Source organism: Vigna angularis, chromosome 10 (assembly GCF_016808095.1).
Source record: "Vigna angularis cultivar LongXiaoDou No.4 chromosome 10, ASM1680809v1, whole genome shotgun sequence".
Taxonomy (NCBI): Eukaryota; Viridiplantae; Streptophyta; class Magnoliopsida; order Fabales; family Fabaceae; genus Vigna; species Vigna angularis.
In genome coordinates, this window is record NC_068979.1 from 4,344,026 (window position 1) to 4,361,200 (window position 17,175).

General features: G+C 28.4%; 2 protein-coding genes across 2 annotated transcripts; both read left to right on the top strand.

Moving 5' to 3' along the window:
- Positions 1–2,653: 2,653 nt before the first annotated feature.
- LOC108335457 (transcription factor bHLH18) lies at positions 2,654–4,663 on the top strand. Its single transcript, XM_017571478.2, has 4 exons — positions 2,654–2,773; positions 2,860–3,414; positions 4,001–4,372; positions 4,443–4,663. Exons 1-4 carry the CDS (start codon positions 2,738–2,740, stop codon positions 4,515–4,517), a joined length of 1,038 nt encoding a protein of 345 aa, XP_017426967.1. The 5' UTR covers positions 2,654–2,737; the 3' UTR covers positions 4,518–4,663.
- Positions 4,664–14,422: 9,759 nt separating this feature from the next.
- Positions 14,423–16,822, top strand: LOC108334767 (transcription factor bHLH18). Its single transcript, XM_017570706.2, has 5 exons — positions 14,423–14,594; positions 14,810–14,874; positions 14,963–15,541; positions 15,829–16,182; positions 16,318–16,822. Exons 1-5 carry the CDS (start codon positions 14,423–14,425, stop codon positions 16,393–16,395), a joined length of 1,248 nt encoding a protein of 415 aa, XP_017426195.1. The 3' UTR covers positions 16,396–16,822.
- Positions 16,823–17,175: the final 353 nt, after the last annotated feature.

A 17,175-nucleotide genomic window follows, 5' to 3' on the forward strand; every position in this document is an offset into this window, starting at 1 on the left:
GGTGTGTCACAATGGACAACTTAAGTACCAAGTCTTTCCTTAGCCAAAGTGTTCCTCAACTAGTTTTAACAAATTTCTTATTTACAGATTCAAAACAACAACATATAATATTAACACAGAAATTCAATATAGATAGATATATAACAAGTACCTATGTTTTCACTAACAGTATTCACATAGAATTTCAAGACATGAATAATAATAAAACAATACTAGAATTTCAAGACATGAATAGTAATAAAACAATACTAAATCATAATATAAAAGCTTAGAAAGGTTAGCTCCCCTACCTCTATTCCAGACTCAATCTCTTGCTCAAAATTTGTTTCTCCGAAAACCCTCCAGAACCTCTACTCTTCTTGCAACTAAAAATTTCTTCCTAACTATTTCTTCTCTATTTCTCAAGATTTCTCACTTGATTCTTCCTCTCTTTGTGCAGAATAACCATCCCTCAATAATGCCTTAAAATCTGAGTGCTTTATCCACTATCAATATTTTTAATTTTTTTTTAATTTTTTTTTAGAAAAAGGTAGAAGAGAGTTTGAACCCATGTTCTTGAAATCACCAAAATTTTCTACCAATTAAGCTACCAAAATTTCTTATTTAGCTCTCCACATTTTATTTTTTTTACATAAACTTATTATATTTTCCATTCACAAAGAAATCTAGTAATAAAATTGTTACTATTAAGGTAAATATTTTTCATGGGTCTTACATATGGCCAATAAATAATTTCTTATTTAGAGGTTTTTCTAATAGAATGCATCTTATATTTCAAAAAGTCCATTCATCATATATTTAACTCAACTTGCCACAAGTTAATTCATTATGTAGTTGAAAAGTTGAAATGGATTCTTAACCACGATAAATTAAATTTTACCAATTTTGATGATAGAAAAACTATGAAAGATTTTGTAAAAGTATATTTGGTGATATAATAATGAGATAACACGATTATTTCTACTTACGACAGTTTGTTGTCATTCTAATCTTAAGATGTTCAAACTTGAAAAAAAAAGAAAATATATATATATATATATATAATAAAAAAATATTTTATTATCTTGAGGAACTAATCAATTATGGACAATAAATAATTTCTTATTTAGAGGTTTTTCTAATAGAATGCATCTTATATTTCAAAATGTTCACTCATCATGTATTTAACTCAACTTGCCCCAAGTTAATTGAGTATGTAGTTGAAAAGTTGAAATGAATTCTTAACCATGATAAATTAAATTTTACCAATTTTGTTGATAGAAAAACTATGAAAGATTTTGTAAAAGTATATTTGTTGATATAATAATGAGATGACATGATTATTTCTACTGACGACAGTTTGTTGTCATCCTAATCTTAAGATGTTCAAACTTGAAAAAAAATAAATAAATATATATATATATATATATATATAATAAAAAAATATTTGATTATCTTGAGGAACTAATCAATTATGGCCAATAAATAATTTTTTATTTAGAGGTTTTCTAATAGAATGCATGTTATATTTCAAAATGTCCACTCATTATGTATTTAACTCAACTTGCCACAAGTTAATTAAGTGTATAGTTGAAAAGTTGAAATGGATTCTTAACCACGATAAATTAAATTTTACCAATTTTGTTGATAGTAAAACTATGAAAGATTTTGTAAAAATATATTTGGTGATACAATAATGAGATGACACGATTATTTTTACTTACCACAGTTTGTTGTCATCCTAATCTTAAGATGTTCAAACTTGAAAAAAAAAAGAAAAAAGAATAAATATATATATATATATATATGATAAAAAAATATTTGATTATCTTGAGAAAGTAATCAATTATGATCAATAAATAATTTCTTATTTAGAGATTTTTCTAATATAATGGATCTTATCATTGATTATATCATTGATTATATCATTGATTATGATTTTGTTTGTCTCTTCAACTAAATAATTAATATAATATTTACAAACTTTTTTTGTTATAATTTGTTTAGTCGGGATATTTCTTTTTTCAGAAAAACATTATTAGCACTAAAGGAAGCAATTTTAATCATCCTCCCACAAAAGACGGGGCAAAAGGAAATATTTCCAATACTCAAATAATCAAAGAGCTAAAAATTCAAAACCAGTTCAAAATGTTGGTCCTTCTAACAATTTTTTATCATATTTATTAATATTGATATGTGCCATATAAATGAAGAGAAAAAGGAAAAAATATAAAACAAAAAAATTGATTCAAAATTATTCTGATATATTAAATAATATTAAAAAGTTTAGACCAATTTAGATATACTTTTTTTAATGTTCTAATACATTTTTAAAATCAAGACCTTTATTGATGAATTCAAAATTAAATCTTTGTTATCTCAATAAATTTGACATAAAAAATTATTTAAGGAGACACCAAATAAAATTTCATGTAATAAATTTTAGTCTTGAATTTTATAAATGTCTCTTTTTGATATATATAAATTTTTTTCATTCATTTAATAATATTTTTATTTTATTTTATTTTATAAAAGAAAATATAAATTTTATATTTTTATAATTATTTTATTCTAATACATGTGTCAAAAATAAATTTAAAAGTGTGTCATAATAATTTATCGTGTAGGTAAAGAATGTACTTGACAGCTATCAAGATTGCACACCATGGGCGAGTGCAATAAAAAAATAAAGAAAACCTCTGAATTCTAAAAGAAAAGGTCACGCATGTGAGAACAAGGAACAAATTTACGCATCTCCATGGACTCATCAGAACCCAGCTGGTTTTTGGATTTCGTAATAATTTTCATTCATCATCACTATTTTCTGTGATCAAACATATAATGATTTACTAATATTTTATTTTATTTCAACTGTTGCAGGAAACTGAGGATTGCACCATGTTCCGACAATGTCTTGAAGATGATCACGAGTTACTTTCCCTTGAGATAGCAAGTGCCCTAGAGAACTTGCCACTACCACAGCATCAGCAACCTTTGTTTTCGGAGAGTCACATGTTGTATTCCGAAACCACTAATTTCAACAGTTCCATCAATCAGCCCAAAACGAATCTCTGCAGTTGGAACTCAACCCCCATTTCCACCAAACACTTTTCACCCAAACTTTCCTCCTCTTCCTCTTCCTCATCTTCACCACCCTCCCAGATTATGTTTCTAAACAACTCAAACTCGTTGTCTGTGGAGAACACTCAGTTTCAAGGGATTGTTTCTGCTGCGCTGAGCCCGCCGCAACAGAACAAAGGTGTTTCAGTTTCAATCCCAGAGAACGGAACAAGATCATCAAAAAATCTGAAAGACAAAGGAATCCGCAAGACTTCCGGTCACGGTCGGAATCACATCATCGCGGAAAGAAAACGGAGACAGAAAGTGAGCCAGGGCTTAATTGCTCTTGCTGCTCTCATTCCTGGCTTAAAGAAGGTACTGTTCACTGTAAGCTAGTGATTGAAATTAATCTCCAATAAATGAACACTTACTTTACAATTATAACTTGTTTTTAAAAATTATAAAATTATTCGCATTATTATCTTTCAATTTTTTAAATTACGCACTTTTAGGCATTATTTTCTTGAATGAATTTGCGAGAGAGTAATTAAAAAGATGTCAAAAAATTTAGATATAAATCTTTTTATTATTTATTTAAATAAATTTAAAAATAAATTTAAAAGTAAAATATTTTAGAATTAATATAAGATTTTATTAATATAATAAATTAAAAATATTTATTTCCAAATTCATTCAAATATACGGAACAAAATATTTATCTTTTAGATTCTCTTGAATCTCTTCCATTATTCTTCCTCGTATTTTAGTTTTAATTTAAAATTTCCATTATTCTCCCTCGTATTCACTCAAGGCCTTAGTTTTAATTTAAAATTTCCTCAACTCTCATAGATCATGTGTATTTGTTCATTGCACACGACATATCACGACATTAATTATTCTCAGAAAGATTGATTGAATTGTAAGAAGAAAAGGTGGTTAACTGGGTAGGGTGAATGAACAGATGGACAAGGCTTCAGTGCTGGGAGACGCTGTCAGGTATGTGAAAGATCTTCAAGAGCGTCTGAAAAATCTTGAAGGAAAGAACAAGAAGAAGAGAGATGAGAAGTCTGAGGTGGTGATGGTGAAGAAGCCACGGCTGAGCTACCACGATGGTTCAGCTTCAGGCGACGGTGATGGGTGTTTTAGGGAAAGCCTCCCTCGCGTGGAAGCACGAGTGTCAGAGAAGGATGTGCTCCTTCGCATCCACTGCGAAAAGCGAAAAGGTCTTTTGCTGAAAATGCTTGTGGAGATTCAAAACCTTCATCTCTTTGTTGTGAATAGCAGTGTCCTGCGTTTTGGAGATTCCAACCTTGATATCACAATTGTTGCTCAGGTAAAGAAAAGTAAATACTTTTCCAGATTTTTAATAATTTACAGTGATAAGTGACTAACATTTTTTGTAGATGGGGACGGAGTACAACTTGACTATAAATGACCTTGTAAAGAACCTCCGCATGGCTACTTTGAAATCCACGTGAACATGTCATGGAGCGGTAGGTGATAATATTGATAATGCATCGCAGCACGGTTGCCCAAAACATCATTGAATCTCAGATGCTGCATTCAATGTCTCTGTTTTTTTATTCCAAAAAAGGACAAAAATATATGTAACTTTTTTATATTATATTTTGTTATTTTAATTAAAATCAATTTTCTTTTTGAAAAAGATATTTAGTTATAGTAAAAAAAACATTAAAGAACTAGGTTTTCCTATTAAACATTTGATCCTGCTGACCCACATTTTTTCCATTGGAGAATGTGGTCGATTGGATGAAAATAAATTGGTCCTGGACTTGCATGTGAAACATAAGACAAATTATAATAAAAGTTAATATTCTGACATACTCGGGTGTGTTATTTGAACATCTTAAATTTAAAATCTGAATTTTGAATAGAATTGATAACAAGAGATACTTAAAAATAAAAAGTATTCACTCATATAATTAACTCAGTTTTTTAAATCACAAAGTTTTAAAATACAAATAATGAAAATTTGGGTGTTATAATCTAACGTGAAATTTGAAAGAAAATCTTAAAGATAATGATATAATGAGATATATGCTTAAGGTGAAACAAACATATATATGATTAAAAATACTTATTATAATTTACTATTATAACATAGAAAAGAGAAAATATCAGTATAGTCTAAAAGTAGAAACTGAGAATTATTATTATTATTACTATTATTATTATTATTAATATATATGTTTTATCGTGAGTTTATATGTATCTTTATTATAATAAAATAATATAATTTTAAAACATATAATTTTGTAAAAATAATGACATTAAATGTTTACAAAAAAATTTGTTAATTGTTTCTAAATTTACACGTACTTACGTTTGTGCATGTTAACCTGTAAGTGTTGTCCATGTTAACTTGTAAGTGTTCATGTCAGTTTATTTCAATATGTTTTTAGTGAATTAAAATAGAATGGAACAAACCCTATTATTACTAATCAATCAAATGTGTATCTCTAGATATGAAAAATTATTAAATCAATATATATATATATATATATATATATATATATATATTAGATACTATTTTTAGACTATGAAATTTATAAATTACATAATCAAACCATTTTTTTGAAATTTAAAAGGATTATTAGATAATAAATAAATCTTATATCAATTTTTAAGTTTTCATTATATAACTTTGTTTTTATTTTTTATTATATTATAATTACACTATCAGTTATGAGTTATAACTACAGCTCTTATTTCGTTTTCGTATTTCATTAAATAAATATACATATAGAAGTGTAAAAGTATACGAGATTAAAAAAATATTTTTTCTTTTTTCTTTTATAAAAAAGAAAGTTTATTAATTTATATGGTATAAAGTTCTTGGTATTTTTTTTCACGTCACTAATTTTAGTAATCTCTCTTCCAATTTTTCTCATGACAACCCAACGGCTACAAATCCAAGGAGGGAGAGAAGAACTTTATTAAACACGACTATGGATTCATTCATCAATGCTAAAAAAATACAACGAGGTTAATCCATCTACTATAAAAAAAAATATATGAAAACATCAATGAAATTTTAAGATTTTTTCTTCATCTCCATTCTCTTAAAAAAGTGCAATGTGTCCTTCTTTATCTCCATTTTCTCATGACCACAACATCTAGTATCTCCATCTCATCTCTAAAAACAAAACCCGCAACATTGATGCAAATCAAAGCTTTATCAAACGTTAACAAATCTTGCATCAGCACTTGGTGGAGATCACAAGTCGATAACGCATCATGCACTTGCTAGAGAGCTTCCATCGTGTCACCAACAAAAATGCAAATTCACGTGCTTCACCACCATTCGAGCATCACTCACTTGCATCTCGACCTCTAGAACCTGTTTGCAGATAACAAAACCAGCAGTTCCACTATTAGATAGTGCACTTGAAATACATACGCATCATCGAACTGAAAATCTAAAAATCCGGTAGTGAACGACAACAGGACTATTTTGAAAAAAATAAACACAAAATTAAAGAATAATAAAAAACTAATAGAAAGAACAAAATGGAAAGACGAGAAAGAAGATGCGCCAGGTATTTACTGATGAATTTTTTCTTTGATAATTATTGACAAAATTTATCAAAATATTTTTCCTTTAATAATTATCGATGATTATATAAAATTTCATCACTAATGTATATTTTATTTACCAAAAAAAAATTATCAATAATACATATTTCATTTATCGATGATAGAGTTAAGCGGGATTCTAAAAAAGAAAAAATAAAAAAAAAATGAAACCTTAAAAGAAAGAAAGAAGGAAAGATGAATAAGAAGATGAACCAGATCGCGATATTTACTAATGAAATTTATTGATAGTTTTTTCCTTCAATAAATACCGAAAAAATATATATCAACAGATTTTTCCTTTGATAATTACGAATGAATATAAAATTTCGTGGATAAATGTTATCATCGGTAAAAAAATCATTATCAACGGATCTTTTAAGTTTTCGAGAGATTTTGACTTTCAATAATACCTATTTTTCTTGTAGACCTAATTCTTATATTCAACTTTCTCAATAATAAGAGTTTGATGACTTTGCTTTAACAATCATCTTTACATACCCCAACTTCTAATCATACCCAACTTCTAATCATATCAATAGTTTTCAAATTAATTAATGATGGGATGGTGTACTAGACACAGGGTTTACAAATCATATATCGCACAATAAAAATATTTTCCTCTCCATTCATAGTTTCATCTATACTACTTTCTTTACCTAATGGAAATCAATCGAGCGTTAATCAGTTTGGTACTGTCCAAATCTCTCATTTTCATCAATGTTTTATTTGCATTTTCTTTTCAAGTCAATTTAATTTCAGTTTCAAAATTGATTGCGAATCATAAATGTTTGACCATTTTTCAACCTTCTATTTGTTTCATTGTTCCTTTGCAAATAGGAAGTGTTTGTACACTTTAGAGGTTACATAACATTTATCACAAAGGACTTCAAGTATTTAAAAGGCATCACAAAGCAACAATGGGATAATATAATTGATATTACCACCTTTTCTAATAAAAATGCCAACATCAATAAATTTTGTGTAAATGTTGATGATGCTAAGCTTCGGCATTTTAGAATGAAAGATTTGTCTCATGATAGGTTGAAAATTTTGTCTTCATATTACTAAGATATTTCTATAAATTCGGTTGATCCATCTGATATATGTCATTTTGCTAAAAGAGATTATCTTTTTCTTCTAGCTTTACTAAAACAATTCAACTTTTTTATTATTTCATATACCATGTCATCACAGCAAGGATTAAATATTGCTATAGTAGATTCACTGGATTGTAAATATAATAAGTAGTAAATGGGCCACAACCCAATTCTAAACATTTTTCTTCTTATTTTCAAATCTAAGACTAGCCTGAAATAATCATTTAGACATTTCTAAACTTCTCTTAATTAGAAATAAGTATGAATTTGACATGAGATAGAAGAATTCTTCCACTGCACTTTTTTTGTTAATTTGCAACGAACACGTATTCAATTATGGCTCAAAAAATGTTAAAATCTAGTCCTAGCTGTGTTCATTTCTTTACTATCTTCATGTATTCTCTAATTGAATCAGGATCTGATAAAGATTTGCAGTTAAGTACAGACAAATGGAGACTAAATATGAAGTCATAGTTGCACGATGTTTGAAACTGTATGTTAGCGGTTTACCAAAAAGAAAATAACATGTATGGACTAATTTTTCCACAGAATCTTAAATAGATATATAATTCAACAGCTAATTTTTCCAGTCTGTGATACAGTTGGGCTGAAGCAATTTATTTATATGAGAGATGTTCTTTGTAATCTTTTCTAGATATGAATTGAAAAATAAAATATAATGTGAGTTTAATTATAAAGTCTATGTCAACAAGTGTCATAAAAATATCCCTTAAATTTTCATAAATAATCTGTGACTAAATTTATGGCGATTAAGTTGTTTTGAAAAACTTAAGTATGATTTTTTTTTTTGAAAAATCACAAATTTTATAAATAGAATTTTTCATGAATTTAGAGAGATTAAAATAGGATTCAAGCCAATTAATCACAAACTAGCATGATACCAATTGTTAAATTATAAATAAAAACACATATCAATAATTAATAAATAATAAATCTTTTTCTTTAAATATAAAAGGTTTCAATTCTTTTTAAAATAAAAAAAATAGAAGCTTACCTAGAAGATTAGACATAAAAGAACAATTAACAAACAAACTGATATATGATCTTTTCTTTTTATAAAATATCTTGAGTTTCTTTTTGATTTTTTCTTTTGAGGGATATGAAGAGAAAAACAATAAGAATAATATGATTCGTTAACAAATTAAAATATTAATAATTTTTACCCAATAAACATTATATGACATATATGTCTTTAGTTAAAATTATTAATTAAATCACTTTATGAAATTGATTAATAAAATATAAGAGTTGTTTTTAATGATTTATTATATATATATATATATATATATATATATATATATATATAAAATAAGTTGGTACAGAAAATAACATACAATTTAAATCTGTACTGTTGTTCTCAATACTTTTTATATATTATTATATCGCTGTTATAGTTAGAGAGTATTATTAAGAAAAATAAAATGGTAAATATATTTTTTTTTCAAACTATTTTGAAAAAATATGTTTTATCGTTACACTAATTTATATATCTATTTCGTCTCTATTCTTTATAAAATTTATTAAGACATCATTTCCAACAAATAATACCCGGAATTTTTTTTCGTATAAAATGGACTTCCACGATAACTATAATATTATCATCTTCACTTGCGTTTTATAATAAGAAATATATTTTACTTGACTTTATAGATACGGAATATATATGTAATTTAGTTTAGATATAAAACTAATTTTTTGAAATAGTTTGGAGATCAAAATCATATTAACTCTTTAATTAATTTATAAAAAATAATCAATCACACTGTATATGTCAATTGATATCATAACTCAAAATAAGTGAGAATATAACTTATTAAAACTATTTTAATCCATTATTTTAACAGAATGATGATAAAAACTAAAAGGAAGGCACACCTATTTTGATGGTTAATGTCAGTCGTCAACACTTAGAAAGAATATATGTTAATAATTTTTCATAATAATTTTTTTATAAATTACGCATCATTATTTTATTAATTTATTTGAATTTATTTTTAAAAATATTTAAAATAAACCCATCACCAATAACTACATAAATGTTATAAAAAAGTTGTAAAAAAAACTATTAAAAAAGTATTTTCCAACTTGAAAAACTGATTGACATAAAATTGACCTCACTTTTCACGTGGAGTTAATCATTCATTTTATGTTGGTATTATTCAACGGTAAATTAACTAAGAAACCTGATACTAGTCATCATTAATCATCCAACAGTATATTAAACGCGTGGAATGTGTCAGTTTCTGATCTGATACCGTGTACATTGGATAAATGTATATATTATTTTACTATTACATGTTTAATTATTATTTTAATCATAGATTATTTATTATTTTAACAAGTTCATTGAACAGCAATTAAATTTATAATTGTTAATGCAAATATCATAACATATTTTCTCACTTTAAACTTTTAATAGAAGTATCAATAATATTTTTAACACGGTTTTCAATATTTTTTATCGTTAAATAATTAACATTAATTCAGAGAGAAAAATTGTTAAATAAAAATTAAGATTTATACGAATTTATAATTTCTAACAAAAATATTGTAAAAATGTATTAGGAAATTATGTTTCTTCCACATTGTTTTTATTTTCATAATTCTTATAATTTCGGAAAAAGGTTTACATATAAGACAAATAATGTGATAAAGGCCGTTGAAAAGAAAAATTATTAAGGATATCATACTATTCATCATTCACTTTATTTATTACGGTTAGTAATGTAATAAAGAGTACACCGTACGGTGCACCACCAGACTGACCATCGAGGTCAATCATTAGGTCAATCATTCAGGTTAACCATTCAGACTAATCACTAGACCAATCATCTAGGCCGACCATCTAGGCCAACCATTCAGGCCGAACATCTAGGCCGACCATCCAGGCCAATCACCAGGGCGACCACATGGTTAAATTATAAACGGTAATGACTCATTAAGCCCCTAATAAAGGTTAAGGTGTGGTTGGACCGTCATTAGGCTGGCGAAAGGTAAAAATCCATCACAACTAATATAAATAAAGGTCTCAGGTATGACTTTATTAGACACGATGCATAATACACACGCATTACTTGTTGTACTGACCGCTCGGTCACTTTACTGACTTGAACGTCGGAGTGCCTTTAACAGGTACCCGCCCATTCGGCTTTAAGAAGGAGGAGGGAGAACGAACAACTTGGAATGCAAGGACAACTAGGGAGCCTACCCGCCCGCTTGGAGAAAAGTCTGCCCGGTCTTCAACCTGAAGCACTTCGAACAGAGTTCGTCCGTCCGATCTTCAATGTTCATCCAGTCTTAAGTACAATCGGGAATATTTTAGCAGGGGACCTCCAAACCCTACCGAAACAAAAAGTAATACAGATTGATATCCTAAAAAATAATTTTTAATATATTAATTTAGAAAATAGGCCTTAAAATGATTTAGTTGTATAAATGTCAAATGTTTTATGTTGGACTTAAAAGAGAAAACCACGAAAAAAATATGGGCTATTTTATGCATAATATGTCATATGTTTTCTGTTGGATATGTTTTCTGTTGGACCAAAAAGAGAAAACGGCGAAAAAACATGTCGGATATTTTTATAAATAATTGAAATTTATTTACGTTAAATATCTAACCATTTAACGTAAAAATGTTTAAATTAGAGTTTTTTTTTTTTACTTTTTTTTATAATTTTTTCTTTCTGATTTTTCCTTTAATGACAACTGTAGAGGCTTTGTGTGAGTATTTGTGAACATTTGAAAGCAAAATTGATGGTTGTTTACTGTATCAACAAGCTTACTATATATTATAATTTTCATCAAAACCAAGTCAAGGATTTACGAAAAGGATAAAAGGCTATATAGAAGTAGATATAGGTGACATGAAATATTTATTGATACTTGTTTAAGTTATGATAAATTTTGATCCACTTAGGTATATTATAATATTTGATAATTATAAGATGATTGGAAACAAAGTTGAGATTCATTCGTCAGTAGGCTTACGCGAGCGATCATCGAATTCTGGTTTGAAAGTGATATACGAAAAGCAAACGTGTAAGCTTAGAATGAATCATTCAGAAACACAACGAGTGAATAAAAAAAAAGAGTGATGCTAATGAATAATCATAAAATTAAGGAAGAAAAGTGATAGTGGGTGTTCAAACGATAATAAAGAAAATAGGGGAAAGACATGTTCTTATGATTATATTTTATTTCAGAGGAAAGTTGTCTGCGTTTTCTTTCCAGTTTGATGGGAGTGGGAAGGAACAAAGGGTTGTAATAAAAAAGTATTTCATGTTAAACAATTTATGACTTTAATCATTTTAAGATAATAAATTAGCCTTTGTTACCCTAACAGACTAAATTAAATATTTACTAATCATTTTTTCTTAAATTTAATCCTTTTTAATTTAACCATTTTATCATTCCAATTACTTCAAATATACTAACTTAGTGTGGTTTAAAAAGATATATTAAAAATGGACTTTAAATCTAATATAACCCTACAAAATCGGTTTTCGAGATGAAGTTTGCACTCACTTATAAATTATAAATTGATTTTATCTCAGACTTTCAACAAGATAAGTATTTAATACAGAATTGTGTTTGCAACAAAACTTGTTATTAAAATTTCATTTAACGAAAGTTGTGTATTTACGTACGTTTTTATTTAACAAGTTTGAAATTTGTCAATTTTAAAAGATAAAATCATTTCTCAATATATAACTTTTAATTTCCAAGTTATGAATTCAAATACAACTTAGTTAAAGAAATTGTACATAAAACTATGTTTTTAAAATACAAACACGATTCATCGGGTTATATCATCATTTAAAAAATAAAAGTACTTTTATTTATTTTTAAAATTCACCTAATATCTAATAAACGTGTTAATATTGTTATGAGATATACTTATAGTTAAACTCAAGATTCCTTCACTTTTTTATGTGTATTTTACTTTTCGGTTAATTATGAGTTAACGTGCTTTTATTATTAACTAGACGTTTATAATAATGAGACGAAATAATATTTTTAAGGTGTGAAAATGGGCTGGTTTGATCCCTTTTAGCTTGCATTGTTATTGATATGCTGAAAGTGGAGCAGAACAAGATAACTCGTTGAGTTGAAAATCCAACTCATCTCTTTGAAGGGATAACTGGCGAGCTAGTAGTTAAAATTCTTTTATTTTAATATTTTTTTTCTTTAAATATATTGTTAGGCTTTAAATTTTGATGTGAAATTAAAATATAAGTATGTATGAATCTTTAATACACTTTAATCTTCAAATTTAAAAAATAAATGAATATAATTTATTTAATCCAATTATGTTAAATTTTAAAGTATTAAACATATTTTTTAATTAACATTAAAATCAAAATGTATTAAACCACATAAATAATTTAAATACTAACACAAAGTGCATTTGATAAATGAAAAAGAATTAACATAATTTAATTGAAATGATTATAACAATTTATTTTTAAAGTTTAAAAATAAAAAATATATTTAAAATTTCGAAACATAATATATACATATATGAAATGTATTGTGTCAAAAATATATTTAACCATATTTTTTTAAAATTTTATATTATATATATATATATATATATATATATATATATATATATATATATTTAAAACATAATATTATAATATATTTGTATTTAAGTAATTAGAATAAATTAAAATAACTATTATATTTAGATATATTATTTTATTATAATTAATAATTGTGATTTAATTTATAAATGCTGATTATTTATGATAAAATATTATAATATATTTTCGTATTAAATTAATATAATACACAAAAATTATTTTTATAAATTATTCTTTATTTTAATTTTGATTTAAAAAAAAAAAAATCAACCTGTCTCATTCCATAGTTGATCCGCTAATTTAACGGTTGAACCAATCAAAGTGACCTAATAAACTGAACTGTAACATAACTCACCAAATTAGAACAGATGAGACCAAAATTTCAAGACCTATTTTGCGATATATATTTTTATCATAGTTGTAAATTCTCTAAATTAAATCAAAAGATTTTTTTTTTATGAATAATGTGAAACTCATGTTGTGTTTGTTTCCGTTTAAATGAATATATTTATTACAATGAACTTAACTCAACTTTACAAAATCAATTTTTTTAAAAAAAATCGGTTTGAAAGGTGAAGTTTACAACTCATATATATTATAAATTGGTTTTATTTTTAGGACTTCCAATATACCTCTTCACATCCAGGTATAGATATCTGATGCGTGATAGTAGAAATGGGTGATCCAATAACAACTCGATAGTAAACGAAATAGAAAAATAGAATGCCCATATAGAACTCGCTTTAATAGGTTCTAATCATGACTCTGATATCATATTAAAAAAACGGTTTTGTAAAATTAAGTTAGGCTAAAATAACATCCTAGCACAGTTTTCACATGATATGAGAGGAAAATCTGTTGAAAGTTGTTTGTTTACGTCTTTTCTGCTTTCTCTGTTTTTCTCGAGTCCAAATACCACTTTTAAGTTCTGAATGATGCTGAAAATGTTGGAACAGAGAGGAAGATGAACAAAATACATACGATGGAAACAAACAAGAACCCATAGTTTGACCAAATGTAAATGTGAGTGAAGACAGGGATCAGCCGCATTCAAAAGTCACCAACTGACCACCAAAGAACATGGGATACATTTTCACACGTGCTCCTATTGACCCGAGTATGAAGCGTGTGCGCTGCCCCCTTTATAAAACCTTCCCAACAACATCGTTTTTCTCATCTCCCAACTTCACAACCTTAATCTCTTCTCTTCAATCTCCACCCTCTCCTCCGCTTTTCGAATTTTCCATTCAAGGTACCATATTTTCTCAATCTCTTCACTCTTTTATTTTCACTCATTATGATCTCCCCAACCCAAACTTTGCAAGATCTTTTCGCATTTTACTGATTAATGTTTCATTTATTACTTCTCCTCATCATTTTCATTCAACTCAACTGGGAAAGTTCATTTCTTGATTCTTCAATTATCTTCCGAAATAATTAATTGATGTCTTGTTGACTCTCTTTCAGGCCTCTATAAACGAAGGAAACTGAAGATGATGGAAATCGCGTCCACCAATTACTTGCCTGAACTTGTAAGAAAATGCATAGGAACTCATCATAACTCACAAGCTTCTTAGCACATATAAGAAGAAAAAGTAATCTTACTTTGACTTTTGACAGGAAATGGAGTATCCAATCTTTCTTGATCAGTACCAGATGGATTCTTTTGCATGCCCACTGGATGACTTTGACTTCGAGTCTTTCTCCGGATCCCCTGAGAGCAATTCATCTTATCGGCTAAACTCCGAAACCACTCTAAATTGTTTCCCAGCTCAAAGTTCTGATCAGTCATTTACCCCTCCAAGACCAACCAAGAGGCTCAAGAACACATTCAATACCTTCAAAACTTGTGCGGGTGACTCAATTCCCCACAATGTTTCCGCTTCTCCTTCCTCCCAATTCATTTCTTTTGGCCACTTTAATGCTTCACCACGTGCTTCCCAGCAATTTCACAACTTCCATGTGAAGCCTAAAAGCGAAAACCCGTCCAGTGAGCACATGGACTTTACAGACTTCGTTTCTCAAGGTTCATATCAGGACAAAACTTTTTTCAGTTCTGATAATCGAACGAACCAGGTTGGCTTAACCACTAGGAACCCTATCCAAGCCCAAGAGCACGTAATAGCTGAAAGAAAACGAAGGGAAAAGCTCAGCCAGAGGTTCATCGCTCTTTCTGCCGTCCTTCCTGGCCTCAAGAAGGTACTCTCAGCTTAACAATTACTGTTCTTTTTTATCTAGCCTCAAAAATTTTGGTCACTTAGGTTTACATCCTCATCAGGGCCATGCCATTACAAACCTTAGGTTCAGTGAACAAACTTTACCAGACCACCTGGCATACTACGTTAATTCAACTCTTATGCTAGATCCTATCTGATCAAATCACAGTTACAATTTATATATATAAAGAGCACACACGGTTGAAGACTTAACCTATGTTAACAATAAATAAATGCTGAACTAAGTTATGTGTGTGGTTGCATGCACAGATGGACAAGGCTTCTGTGTTGGGAGATGCTATCAAGTATGTGAAACAACTACGAGAGCGCGTGAAAAATCTAGAGGAGAAATCAGCGAAGACCACAACTGGTTCTTCAGTCCTGGTGAAAAGATCTATTCTCTTTGCTGACGGTGAAAATTCTGACAGCCACTGCGCCAATTCACTCCCTGAAATCGAAGTAAGAGTTTCTGGGAAAGACGTGCTCATCAGAACTCAGAGCGATAAACACAGTGGGCGTGCGGCAGTGATACTCAGTGAATTAGAAAAGCTTCAGTTCATTGTCCAGAGTAGCAGCCTTTTGCCCTTCGGCAATAACAATATTGACGTAACTATTATTGCTCAGGTAAAAATTTACCTTTTAGTACTCGTGAACAATACTCATGCAATGCAAGTGTGGTTTAGTTAATCACCATTTCAGACTACATAATAGTCTCTCGTGGATACACCAAGACCAACATGGTATTTTTCTTTCCTGCAGATGAAGGAAAACTACATGGCAGCAAAGGATCTCCTGGGAAGGTTACGAAAGGCTTTGAAGCAAGTTGATGGAGCCTAACTGTTCAATGAATTTATGTTTATGATGTTCATGATACAAGAATAAGTTTAGTGAATAATGATTTTAATCGCAGTGCTTTATTTTTCCTTTTTCATCCATGAACTGGATTCTGGAGTTATATATGAAGGGCCTGCGGAGTAGTTTGCATAGTGTACATAGGTTTGTTCAGCTCTGAGTTGTGGGAATCTTGAACAGAAGCACACGGTGCCTAGGTTTCTTCTTCTGTTGCTTTTTGCGTAGTTGATTAATCGGCTATGTTACCCTACACCAGAATAGCATGTTCAGATATTTGGTAGATTTTTCAAGAGGGGTTTTTGAGAGGCTTGACTTACCATATAGACCTCTTTCTTGTCTTTTCTCAGCTTGTGAAAAAGGTTCTGGTTTGATAGATACTAAATATCAGACACGAATTTTAAATTTGTTCTTCTGTCGTTTTGTGTTTGGTTACTTCTGTATAAAATTCTTCTAATTGTAGCCGCGACAAGTTGCTATTCTTTTCATTCTTAAATTTATTTCATTATGTTTAGTTGCATCTATCTTTTTTGTGGGTCAAGTTATATATCTATATATCTTGCTTCGATATTCATCCATTGATATATTATTTCGAAAATGACGGTTCTACACTATTTACAAAATTTAAAAATAGAACATCTTGAATTACTTACTTCATTCTATGGCTAAGAAACTTTGGTTTTAATTCCTATACTAAAAGAATATACTTGTTTAGTTCTTATGTATATTATCTTTAATTCTTTTGACTTTTTACTTGGAATAAAATTA